This window comes from Rhododendron vialii, chromosome 2a (genome assembly GCF_030253575.1).
Source record: "Rhododendron vialii isolate Sample 1 chromosome 2a, ASM3025357v1".
Classification (NCBI taxonomy): Eukaryota; Viridiplantae; Streptophyta; class Magnoliopsida; order Ericales; family Ericaceae; genus Rhododendron; species Rhododendron vialii.
Window position 1 is genome coordinate 44,426,748 of NC_080558.1, and position 11,719 is coordinate 44,438,466.

Here is an 11,719-nt window from a genome sequence, read left to right on the forward strand (position 1 = left end):
TACATCGAGAGAAGAAGAGAAGAACACAAAGTGCAACTCAGAAAGACAAACAAAAGAAACCCAAAAAAAAGACCTCATCCAACAGAGGACCTTATCCAAAAAAGACCTCAAATGGACGGAACTGTTTGATAAAATTGAAAATTGAAACTAAATGCTGAAAAATTAAGTACCGAAAGCTGAATGCTGAATTTTTTAAGCTGAAAAGCTGTTTGGTAAACATATTAAGTATTGAATTAAAAAAAAGATAAATTAATGTTAGTTTCAATTCTCTTTTAATTTACTAATGGTCACAATGTACTTATAATAATGGCGGAATGATGATTGTCGTGGTGGTGGTGATGGAGTGGTGGTGGCAGTGGTGGTGTTGGAGTGCTGACGATAATGGTGTAATGGTGGTGGTGGTGGAGTGATGGTGATGTAACGGTGACAGTGAGTGGTGGTGGCAGTGGCAGTGGAGTGATGGTGTAATGGTGACAGTGAGTGATGTCGGTGGAGTGACAGTTGTGTAATAGTGGCATTGTGGTGGTGGTGGTGGTAGTGATGGTGATGTTGGCGAAGTGAAGTAGTGGTGGTGGTGATGGTGGTGGTGGAGTGGTTGTAGGAGTAGCGGTAGCGGTGGTGGCGGTGGTATGAAGATTAAATACAAGTATACAAGAATTTAGTCGGAATTAAGTAGCTCAACACTATTTATTTTTTTCAACTTTTTAGCATATATTTTAAGTAGCACTTAATTTGTTAAGCAATGTATAATGTCATTATCAAACCTACTGAATCACTTATTTACTTAATTGATTCAGTTTTAAGTGTTGAATTCATGTTATCAAACAAGCTCCACATTGTTAACTTTTGTAATCCCTTAAATGGGTAATCAAAAAATAATGTGTCAACCTTTGATTATTTAATTTTGATTAGTCCACTGTAAATGCTCTAATAATCAAATTTAGCAACCTCTTAGCAACTCATTAATTTTGAGCATTTAAATAATCAAAACCAGTAATCTTTTATAAATAATCAAATTGATAGGACCTTACATCTTTTCAATCAAAGACAACCATTATGAGAAAGTAAAACTCACTCTCTATAGAGTGAACATTTTATTAGTAAGTAAAACTCACTCTCTAATTTGGCAAATTGTTGTGCATTTAACAATATTGATCACTTTATGTGTTTTAAAAGAGCATCCATAATGTAATAATCAAAATCAAAAGGTTATTAAAATTAGTAATGTGTGTTAAAAAATGTGCTCACATTGTAATAACTACACTTAGCAACTTCTTAACAACTCATCAAATTTTAGCATTTGGATAATTCAAACTAGCAATTTTTTGCCAATAATCAAATTTATTGGACCCCACATATTTTCAATCAAGTACACTCATCATGAGAGAGGAAAACTCACTCTCCATAAAAGTAAATATTTTATTGATAGGTGAAACTTACTTTTCACTTTAGCAAGTGGTTGTGCATTTAATAATATTAATCACTTTATAAATAATCTTAATAAATTTTACTTTCTTTTATTTTATTAGAATGTCATTTAATGTAGATCATTAGATTGAGAAGAAAAAAATTGACCGTTAGATTTAAACCAACCCATTTTGATTATGGACAAAAAGTTAACAATGTGTAACTTGATATTGTTTATTTTAACAACTTCTAAATGAATAATTAAAATTTGATCCAACAAATTTTGATTAGTATTACATTGTGGATGCAGGTTTTTTTTTTTTTTTTTTATCCGATTGTGGATGCAGGTTATAAAATTTGATTATACATCACTTTTTTTTTTTATCAAAAACATTAGCACCTTTTTTTTTTCTAAAAACCGACCTCGTCGTCTTCAATTTCCAATCCCTTCCAACACAACACAGATCTTACTTTTCCTTCCAGAGTCGCACCGAAAAGATCACGAATTCGGAAAAACCACTTCAAACCTCGCTCAGATCAAACGAACGAACGATTGAATTGCTCTTTTTTCGACCGAAAGAATGGTTCTAGTCTCAGCGGTGCGCGATTACATCAACCGCATGTTGCAGGACATCTCCGGCATGAAGGTCCTCATCCTCGATTCTAGCACGGTTCGTACACTCAATCTTCGGCAGCAATTCTTTCCCTTTAATCCAGTTCACAAGAGAATATACATTGATTTCGAGATTTGCGTTTCACCTTTATTATTGGACTACAGCCTTACAATAGTCGAGTTGTTTCCGCTAAATTGTATTTTAGCTTTTGATGTATGTGTAAAGAATGACCTGCCTAGAAATCCGTGGAAAACATGGGTTTTAGTCATTTAGTTGAGCGGAAACGTTTCACAAGAACAAAGTAATGGGAATTTTATTTGTTGAAAACATGGGCTTTGTAGTCCTTTTAGTTGAGCGGAAACATTGCACGAGAACAAAGTAATGTGTTTATTTTAGGAGGAGTGGTATTCTAGCATGGTTCGTACACTTAATTCACCCGTACTTCAATTCCTTCTCACATCTCGTTATCTAATTCACAAGAGAATGTATCGATTTTGAGATTCATTTATATTGCACAAGGACAAACTGACAAAATAATGTGTTTATTTTTATTGTTTTGTCCGACCTTCATTGCATAATCCAAAATAAATTGGGGTCGGCTACATGAATTCTATTTTCCCCTTGAGCTCTGTCCTGTTCACTTAGGTTTGGTAAACCCAAATCATTTCGTATCGCAGCACCCAAAGTCGGTTTAGGTCTTCCTCTTCCCCTAGTCCTACTGTCCACCACTATCATGTTACTCTTGTTGACTACTGCTTCTGCAGATCTATTGTAAAACAAGAAACGAATAGAAAGACTTCTGTAAGAATTTAAAGAAATTGGCTGGGGTTTGTGGTTTATGCTCGTTCAGTGGTTTAAGGGGCTTTTTACTTCATGAGCCGATTAGGAAATGCTGTTTTTTGTTTGATTAGTTGGTTGTTATGAGTATATTCTCGATTAGTGTCTAGTGTTGACTTGATTTGATTTGATTTAGTGTCTATCTCTAACTTCAACTTCATAGGGGTTAACTTCTCTCTTTCTTACCTGATACCGCAATCGTCTGGGCGAGGTCTGAAAGCCAAAAGCCTAGATCTACGTATTTTAATGGCTTGATATTTAATTTGAGGGTATAATCCAACCGTAGATTGGCACTGTTAATTCTTAAACTCCCCTATCTGACCCACCTATTTCCGCATGTACTCATGCCAATCCTGTCCATGAACACATCCGGTGAAATGTGAAGGGTAGTAGGTCCAAACCTCGAGAGTTTGCATACTTGGGGCAAGCTTTCTTTCTTTCACGTAGTTTTTCTCCTGCTTTTTAGTCTTATGAGCGAGTGCTGGATTCACATGTTCAACAAACAAGTACATTGGATTGAAATGCGATCTCTGGTTCTTTGCCTATGTTTTGTTGCTTAGCTGTTCATGATTTAGGATTTTGACTTTTATGGAAGGCTTCACAGTTAATGCTAGTGGATTACTTCTTATTTGAACATATGTTGTAATCAACCTAATTCGTTGTGGACTCTCATTAAAGAAATCTTGTGATGTCTTTGAGCTAGGCTTTGCTTTGTATTGAACGTCTCGGATACTCAACAGAATAGGTGGTACAAAAAGAATGGAAGCTCCCTGCAAAATAATTGTAGTAGTTCCATGTTTTTCTGGTTGCTTTTATGTCTCAAACATCTTCTTCTCTTTCTTTAGTGGGAAATAGTGCGTTTCTCTTTGACACCTCATATACCATCTTTGGATAGCCCCCATCTTCGTCTGTTGATGGCCACCAACCGTGTTTGTAATTCCTGGGTTATGTTCCTTGTATTCGCATAAACTGTCCTAAAAGAAGAAGATGATTGTGAAAATTGAAGTACTAGGATTTCAGGTTTGCCTTCTAGTTTCTGACTGTGTGATGGCCTTACTGGGTTTCTTTAAGGAGTCAGTTGTTTTGTAACTTGCAGGTTAGTATAGTTAGCGTTGTCTATTCTCAGTCAGACCTTCTTCAGAAAGAAGTGTTTTTGGTGGAACTGGTAGATTCCATTTCCAAGTCAAGGGAGCCCATGTCACATCTCAAAGCAGTTTATTTTCTTCGGCCAACTTCTGAGAATATCCAGCAAATGCGACGTCAGCTGGCCAGTCCAAGATTTGGAGAGTATCACCTCTGTAAGTTGATCTCCATGAACATGTGAGGGAATCTAATCTATGTACTCTGAAGTTGATCTCAACTAAAATTTGAGAGTAGATATTCAATGTGAATATCACTCATGTTTCTAATTTTTCCAGTCTTTCGCAAGTTGTTGACTTAAGCCTCTTTTGTGACTTACAGTTTTCTCCAACATGTTGAAAGACACCCAGCTTCACATTTTAGCTGATTCGGATGAACATGAAGCTGTCCAGCAAGTTCAGGTAAGTCTGCATTTTGCTAAGATAATACCAAAAAATTGCTTTTATCTAAATATTTTTCCAATAAATACCTGAAAACAGCCTCTCGATATGCGGGGGTATTGTTTCCCTTACAGTGGCAGGATCTTCATGCAATCAGTTGCCCTTTATCTTTTCCATTTATCTATTTGTACAAGGAGTGTGGATTTGGATGGCAGATTTATGGGGTATTGTCCTGCAAAATCAACGAAAACTTTGTTATATCTTTGTGTGGTTTCCTTACCGAGTCCTGATAATGTCACTCTGTTGATAGAAATTTAGTGTGATAGTTTAACAAGGAGAGCCTTCCAAGATACTCTGTTTCATGTGTGCATGGTTTGCAATAAGCCTTGTTTATCTGGTGTTTCGAGCAATGTGTAAACAAAAATTCTGTTTGACATAGGAATTATACGGTTTGAACTTTTGTGTCTTGGTTCGAAAAAAGATATCGGATATCCTATATATGAATCTACATTTATTTTGCAGGAATTCTTTGCAGATTTTGTTGCAATTGATCCTTTCCATTTCACTTTAAATATCCCTGCGAATCACATGTATATGCTGCCAGCAGTTGTAGATCCTTCGGGCTTGCAACAGTTCTGTGATCGAGTGATTGATGGCATTGCAGCAATTTTCTTGGCGCTAAAACGTAGACCCGTTATTAGATATCAGCGGACCTCTGATATTGCTAAAAGGGTTGCACAAGAGGCAGCGGTGAGAAAAGTTGCCATAGTGCAATATTTTGCTTGGATATTGCATGCCAATGTTTTAATTCTGACATGGATTCCTATATCCCTTTAAATTGTCTGCCTGTGAACCCTTCTATGATCTGTACTGCAATGGGAAATTAATCTATTTTATTTCCTCTGTACATAACAGAAGCTGATGTACCAGCAGGAGAGTGGCCTTTTTGATTTCAGAAGATCAGAAATTTCTCCCTTGTTGCTAATAATAGATAGGAGGGATGACCCTGTTACACCATTGCTGAACCAGTGGACATATCAGGTACTTTTGGTTTATGACTGTTAAGACTTCAAAGTGTTACTTCTTGGTCCTCGACGGGCAGTGACTTTTGTTTGGATATTTCTTTCTAACTTTTTTCATGGAGGGTTGAGCATTATAGAAAATGCAACTAATGCATTTATGAGTCTTTCAACAGGCTATGGTTCATGAGTTGATTGGTATTCAAGACAATAAAGTGGACTTGAGAAACATCGGCAAAATTTCGAAGGATCAGCAGGTGAGTTTTTCTTGTCATACTCGCTCATTCTTTTTTCAATACTTTCGTCTCACATTTTGTGAAGTTTTTCCTACTCATGGTTACAGGAGGTTGTGCTGTCATCAGAGCAAGATGCCTTTTTTAAAGCTAATATGTACGAGAATTTTGGGGATATAGGATTGAATATCAAGCGGATGGTGGACGAATTTCAGCTAGTGGCGAAAAGTAACCAGAGTATCCAGACAATAGGTTTGTATAGAGTACATTTGGAAATCGGCGCAACCGGTTCATTTGTTGTTACTAATAGCAGATTATCAGTTACTTTCTGCGCGATGATTATAGGTTAGTAATAGCTAATACATCATTGGTTATCAAATTCTGTAAATTCTGCAGAAGACATGGCCAAATTCGTGGACAATTACCCTGAGTACAGGAAAATGCATGGAAATGTCTCAAAGCATGTGACCTTGGTAACAGAAATGAGCAAGATAGTTGAAGAGAGAAAACTCATGTTAGTTTCACAAACAGAACAAGAATTGGCTTGCAATGGGGGACAAGGGGCAGCATTTGAGGTGGTTAATTTTTTTGTATAATATTCCAGTCCTGCTGATCAGAAATTGTGATGGTCTAGTCAGTAATTTCTTTGCATGTTTCAATTTACAGTGACTTCTTATTTGCTGCAGATGTCAACAATAATAGTAATCAAAGAGTTATTTAATTGCTTTTATCTTGTCTTGTTACCTGGCCCAACCATGTTGTCATCAGTTGGTGTCAACTGTGGAAGACATCATTTCTAACTTTGTAAGGTTGCATAGGTATTTAAGAGCCGAAGGTTGAATCAATAACAAAATTTTGATTGCCCTGTTAAAGAGCATAAATGCGAAAATGTTAAAAGTTACGGGTCTTAAGTGGATGTGATCTGGAGTGTTCTTTCCATGAATAGATGATTATTCCTTCAATGGAAATAAATATGGCACAGTACAAAATGTACCATGATTGAGATCAGACTTGCTAAATGCCATAGTTGGATATGACTGATAATTTTCATTGTGAGAATTGTTATTTTAACCTTTTAAGAATCTCGGTGGTTATGTTTTCAATTCTGTATGTTGATGTTTTGTCTTATGAAAAAAGTAAGGAAAAGTTGGACAAAACATTTTGATCACTGAGATGTTGCTTTTGGAACTGAACTGTTTAATGCTCTAGATTGTGTAATTAAAACTCAGTTTGCTTGGGTCTAATTGAGATTCTGACATGTAGTGACCGTGATGACGTGGTCACGGGGTGTAATGGCTGGAGCATAACGATGGCGGCAATAGAGAGGTGTATTGTAACGGGTGGCGGTAAGCACCCATTCTATTAACGTGAGGTTTACAGCTGAGTTTTAAAACCATGGTTGTGCAGAACAAATTTTGTTGTTGTAAGATGTAAGAAAGTATTGAGCAAATGAAGTTCTTAGTAAAGAAGAGATGGATTTTTTTATGTGGATTAGGATGTGGAGAATGGGCAGCAATTTACCCATATTAAAGCTTGTCACACTTCATTAATTTATTGCCTTCCGCCTAAACGAGCCTGGTGGCCTCTCCACTAATAGCCAACTGGTTTTGAGTAGGATGGTTTAACAATCAACTCACAAAGCTGGAGCGGGGGAGAAGTGACCATATAGAAGATCCTAAGGTTGGAAATGTCTATAGGAGAACTAGACAGGAATATGTTTATATCTAGAATACTAGTTAGTCATATATTTTTTAGAATATCTATTGGTATTAGAGATTGCCAGATCAGTGACAATTCCAAATAATTTTGTGAGTAGAAGTCAAATATTATGTGAATACTAAATGTTCAACAAAATTTAGTTAATTCTTCTTAGATTTTCTCATGGTTGCTGCAACTCTTCTCTGGGCTTGAGAGGTTCCATCCCAATCGGGAAGGCAGTTCCTATACCAGTGAACCAAGCTTCTTAGGAACATCTTACATTGGAGCGCAGGAGCGAGGTTTTGGAGCGGACTCGTGACCCCCTAGTGGAGGATCTCATCAACTAACTGAGGGATCAGCTTAGTGGCAGCAACTATGGAATAGTTTGATGGACCAAGTAGTATATAATCAATATACTATGGTATGGTGCTTTGAATTCTCAATTCACGTTAGTGGTTGATTCGATTGATTTAAAAAGTTGTTAGCTTCGTTGTTTGGATTCTATTTACTCAAAATGTGATTAGAGAATAGAAACCGAAAAAGGAGGTTACGCGGTAGTTCTGTGGCATGACTGTAATATGAGCCATGCAATGTCATGCTAGGAGTTAAAGCCCCTACTGATGGAATCACGTACCAGTATGTGAATGGACATGTCTGGATCCACTCTGGAAAGTTACTGTCTAGGACTCTAGATGAAATTTTGGGTTGATGGGTTTGCCATTGCTTGCTTTTCTTGAGTCTTGCTTTATTACTTTGGTTGACATGTGATGCTTGTTAGTGTTCTTACTTTTTTTCTGTTTAGATGTATGAATGACTATCGGTATTGAAGTATTCTATTCTTGTGCTTTGTTCTTGTTTTGTACACCATATTGGATCCGCTTAGTGCTTCACCTCTGTCCTATTCTGCTATATTTTCAGTCCTGTTTTATAGTTAGTTAACATCCTTTATTTCTTCAAGGAATGGAAACCGCAAACATGATAACTGTTCCCAGTTGTGCTTTTTTGCAGGCTGTGACTAATCTTTTAAATAATGAAAATGTCCCTGATATTGATCGTCTACGGCTTGTTATGTTGTATGCATTGCGCTATGAAAAGGAGAGCCCTGTTCAACTGATGCAGCTTTTCAACAAACTGGCTTCTCGCTCTCCCAAGTATAAGCCTGGGGTAATGAATTCTACATGTGTTACTCTTTAAGTTCTTAACAGTTTGCTTTGCATGCTAGATGTTCAACAACCGTCTAGCTTGTTTGTGTATTTGAGCACATCGGTGTTTTTTGGTGCGTGTTAGTTAAATATGGGTTCGGGAAATTGGGGTTTTGACCTAGTAGGGGTGTGAGGGCTTGATTGAGAATCTTTTAGAAGGGTCACGTTTTCATGGTGCTGTCAAACATCTCATGAATGAAAGCTACTGTGTCTATGATTAATATTGTGTAACCTTCTGAATTGATGTTCTCAGATATACCATTCATTCAGCTTGGCTGATATGTAAAATTTTGTTTTGATCACTGTAATTCCAGCTTGTGCAATTTCTGTTAAAACAAGCGGGTGTGGATAAGCGAACCGGGGATCTTTACGGAAACAGAGACCTTCTAAATATTGCTCGGAACATGGCACGTGGACTCAAGGTCTCGTCTCGTCTCTCTCTCTCTCTCTCTCTCTCTCTCTCTCTCTCTCTCTCTCTCTCTCTCTCTCTCTCTCTCTCTCTCTCTCTCTCTGTGTGCGCGCGCGTGTTTTCTTTTTCTTTTTCCACCACCCAACGAGGCACCCTGCCGAATATGTTGAAAACATGGAATACAGTTTCTGGGTTCTTAGAGATTGGTTTTTCATTTTTGCAGGGAGTTGAGAATGTATACACGCAACACCAGCCCCTTCTATTCCAGACCATGGAAAGCATTGTTAAGGGGAGGGTGAGAGATGTGGACTACCCTTTTATTGGAAACCATTTTCAGCAGGCCAGGTTTGTCGGAAGTGAATCATATTTTGGTTGCAGTTGTGTCATTCACCATCTCACTAATGACAATTGATCTAAAGTAAGGCAGTGACAAAAATCACTAGGGTTTGTTCAGTTTGGGTTTTGTGGGAGGTTTTTGGGGATTATGAGTGCAGAGAGAGATATAGAAAATTTATTGGGGACCGGGCGCAGAGAGAGGAGCTGGGTTTTGAGACCCAAAACAAATCAGATCACTGTCTTAAAATTGCATTGACACATGATGTAACTTATAAGAGAAGTTAATACGCAATAACATGTTTACCTCTTCATTACCAGTTCAAATGCATATAGAATTAACCTTCAAGTGCTGATGGAAAGAAAATAGAACATTGTAGACGATTTGATGATCTATTCCTAGCAAGTCATGTGTCACTGGACTTCGTATCAAATGCTTTCCACTTGATCATTCAGATCCATTTGTTTGTCAAAAGTAAATCTACACGGTGACTTGTGACAATAGATTCTCTGTCTTTATCTATTTTGGGGTTGGAGAAGTATGAATGCTGTCTCATCTACTAATGCATGCAATTGAAGAGAGATATGAGTTACATGATCTACTGGTTGTACGCTTAATGTTTGCTGAGATCCGGCTCCTTAATGCATTATGTTGGCTTGGTATCTCCCTGCATCATTTATCTGGTTCATCTCATAGTAAAGGACCACTCATCTGAAAATAATGTTTAGCAGGATTGGAGCTAACATTACTTGTGGAAACTTTATGAGAATCTATCCAATAATAGGTCTGCGAAGTGAAATATGATCTATTACCCTCATAATCTATGATATCTCAGAAATTTTATTTCCGGCAGGCCTCAGGAGGTGGTGATTTTTGTTGTTGGTGGGACAACATATGAGGAGTCACGTTCCGTTGCTCTACAAAATGCTGCCAATTCTGGAATTCGCTTCATACTTGGTGGCTCTGCAATTCTCAATTCTAAGAGGTCTGTTGCAAGACCCATTCTTCAACAGATTTTCTATCAGTGGCTCAGTGCATAGTTGTGCATATCTCAAGCTTAAACCCAATACACTGCATAGTTCACGCTTTGAGAACGAGAACACAATTGACAAATTAATACGAGGAGGGCTTGTATGGGGACCTGTGCTTTGTGTTGGTCATGGGATTCTCTTCAGCCCGTGCCAATGACCAGCATGCCCAGATTTCTTAGTTTGGAGTCTGAATAATTTCTTCCCCGACAATGAGTTTCATTTTTCAACCTCAATTCATTTTCCAACTCTTCTGCCCACATCTTTACTTTGGTGTTAATGTAGGTTTTTGAAGGACCTTGAAGAAGCGCAGAGGATTGCTCGAACCACTACCAATGTGGTTTGACGATATGTAGATAACCGGATGTTGCCTTCATATGGGTTTCCGTTTTCTTGCGACTGTTGATAGTATGTATACCTGTATTTTAACCATTGATTTGCTGCTTGAGGAGGGATAGAAATGATATGCCCATTGGTCTGGCATTAAAAGAGTACATTTGTTACTGGTTGGTATATGAGGAAAGACTCGACATTTTGAGGAGAGAAGGCCTAAACCTGGTTGTTGTACAATTGTAATTTCTGTAGAAACAAATAGCTGACCTTCGAAGCAAAATTTTGTAGTGGTAACTTTTTTTTTTGCGTCTCTAAGGTCTGGAATGTTATCCAGTTTAACGATTTATTTCCACTGCCTAAATTTCGCAATTGGATATGATAGCAATTAAGTTTTATACCTTCCCATTTAGCATCTGTACTTGTTTTGGTCTTTATCCATGTGAGTGTACGATGACGTCTTTTCATGCGTGAAAAAGTTCTACAAACAAAAGGGCAATAATGTAAATTGATTGAATGTGTTTGTGACTCTTAGCTGAATCTTGCTGATGAACAAAAAATATCTTTACTTGTTTTAGAGATTTGCTTTCTCTTAGGGCGTGTTTGATAGGAGGTTTGGAGGGGAGGATTGGATTAATAATCCCATGGGGTTGTTAATACCTTGTTTGGTTAGGTTTTTGTAGGGGGGATTAGTTGTCCCATGGGATTGTTAATCCCCCAAAATGGGGGTATTAGCAATACCATGGGGGGGGTGTTACTAGTAATCCCATCCCCATGGGATTGAGCAATACATGTTTAAAAACCCACTTCAATCCCAATCCCAATCCTAATCCTAGCCAAAACAAACATGTTATTTACAATCCCTTCCCATTTTCAATCGAATCCCAATCCTAATCCCATGCAAAACAAACATGAATAAATAATTCATCTCCTCATTAATAATCCCACCTCATTCTCAATCCCAATCCTAATCCCATATCATTACGAATCCCCTCAAAACGAAATCTGCAATCAAACACGCCCTTAAGGGTCTCAGGTTCGAAACCTCTCAGGTGTTATCAACTCCTTTAAAGTCAGTTTATACAAAG

At 37.6% G+C, this 11,719-nt stretch overlaps 1 protein-coding gene across 1 annotated transcript; it reads left to right on the forward strand.

Annotated features, from left to right (window-relative positions):
• Window positions 1–1,790: 1,790 nt before the first annotated feature.
• Window positions 1,791–11,033, forward strand: LOC131315649 (vacuolar protein sorting-associated protein 45 homolog). Its single transcript, XM_058344828.1, has 13 exons — window positions 1,791–2,078; window positions 3,955–4,156; window positions 4,320–4,399; window positions 4,901–5,128; window positions 5,294–5,419; window positions 5,574–5,654; window positions 5,741–5,882; window positions 6,027–6,205; window positions 8,337–8,492; window positions 8,845–8,952; window positions 9,163–9,284; window positions 10,127–10,258; window positions 10,587–11,033. Exons 1-13 carry the CDS (start codon window positions 1,989–1,991, stop codon window positions 10,645–10,647), a joined length of 1,707 nt encoding a protein of 568 aa, XP_058200811.1. The 5' UTR covers window positions 1,791–1,988; the 3' UTR covers window positions 10,648–11,033.
• Window positions 11,034–11,719: the final 686 nt, after the last annotated feature.

Excerpts from the sequence above, each read along its gene's own strand:
- LOC131315649 (XM_058344828.1), top strand. The coding sequence starts at position 1,989 with ATGGTTCTAGTCTCAGCGGTGCGCGATTACATCAACCGCATGTTGCAG. Across the intron at positions 5,420-5,573 it reads TGAACCAGTGGACATATCAG|GCTATGGTTCATGAGTTGAT; the intron begins GTACTTTTGGTT and ends GTCTTTCAACAG. Across the intron at positions 8,953-9,162 it reads ACATGGCACGTGGACTCAAG|GGAGTTGAGAATGTATACAC; the intron begins GTCTCGTCTCGT and ends TCATTTTTGCAG.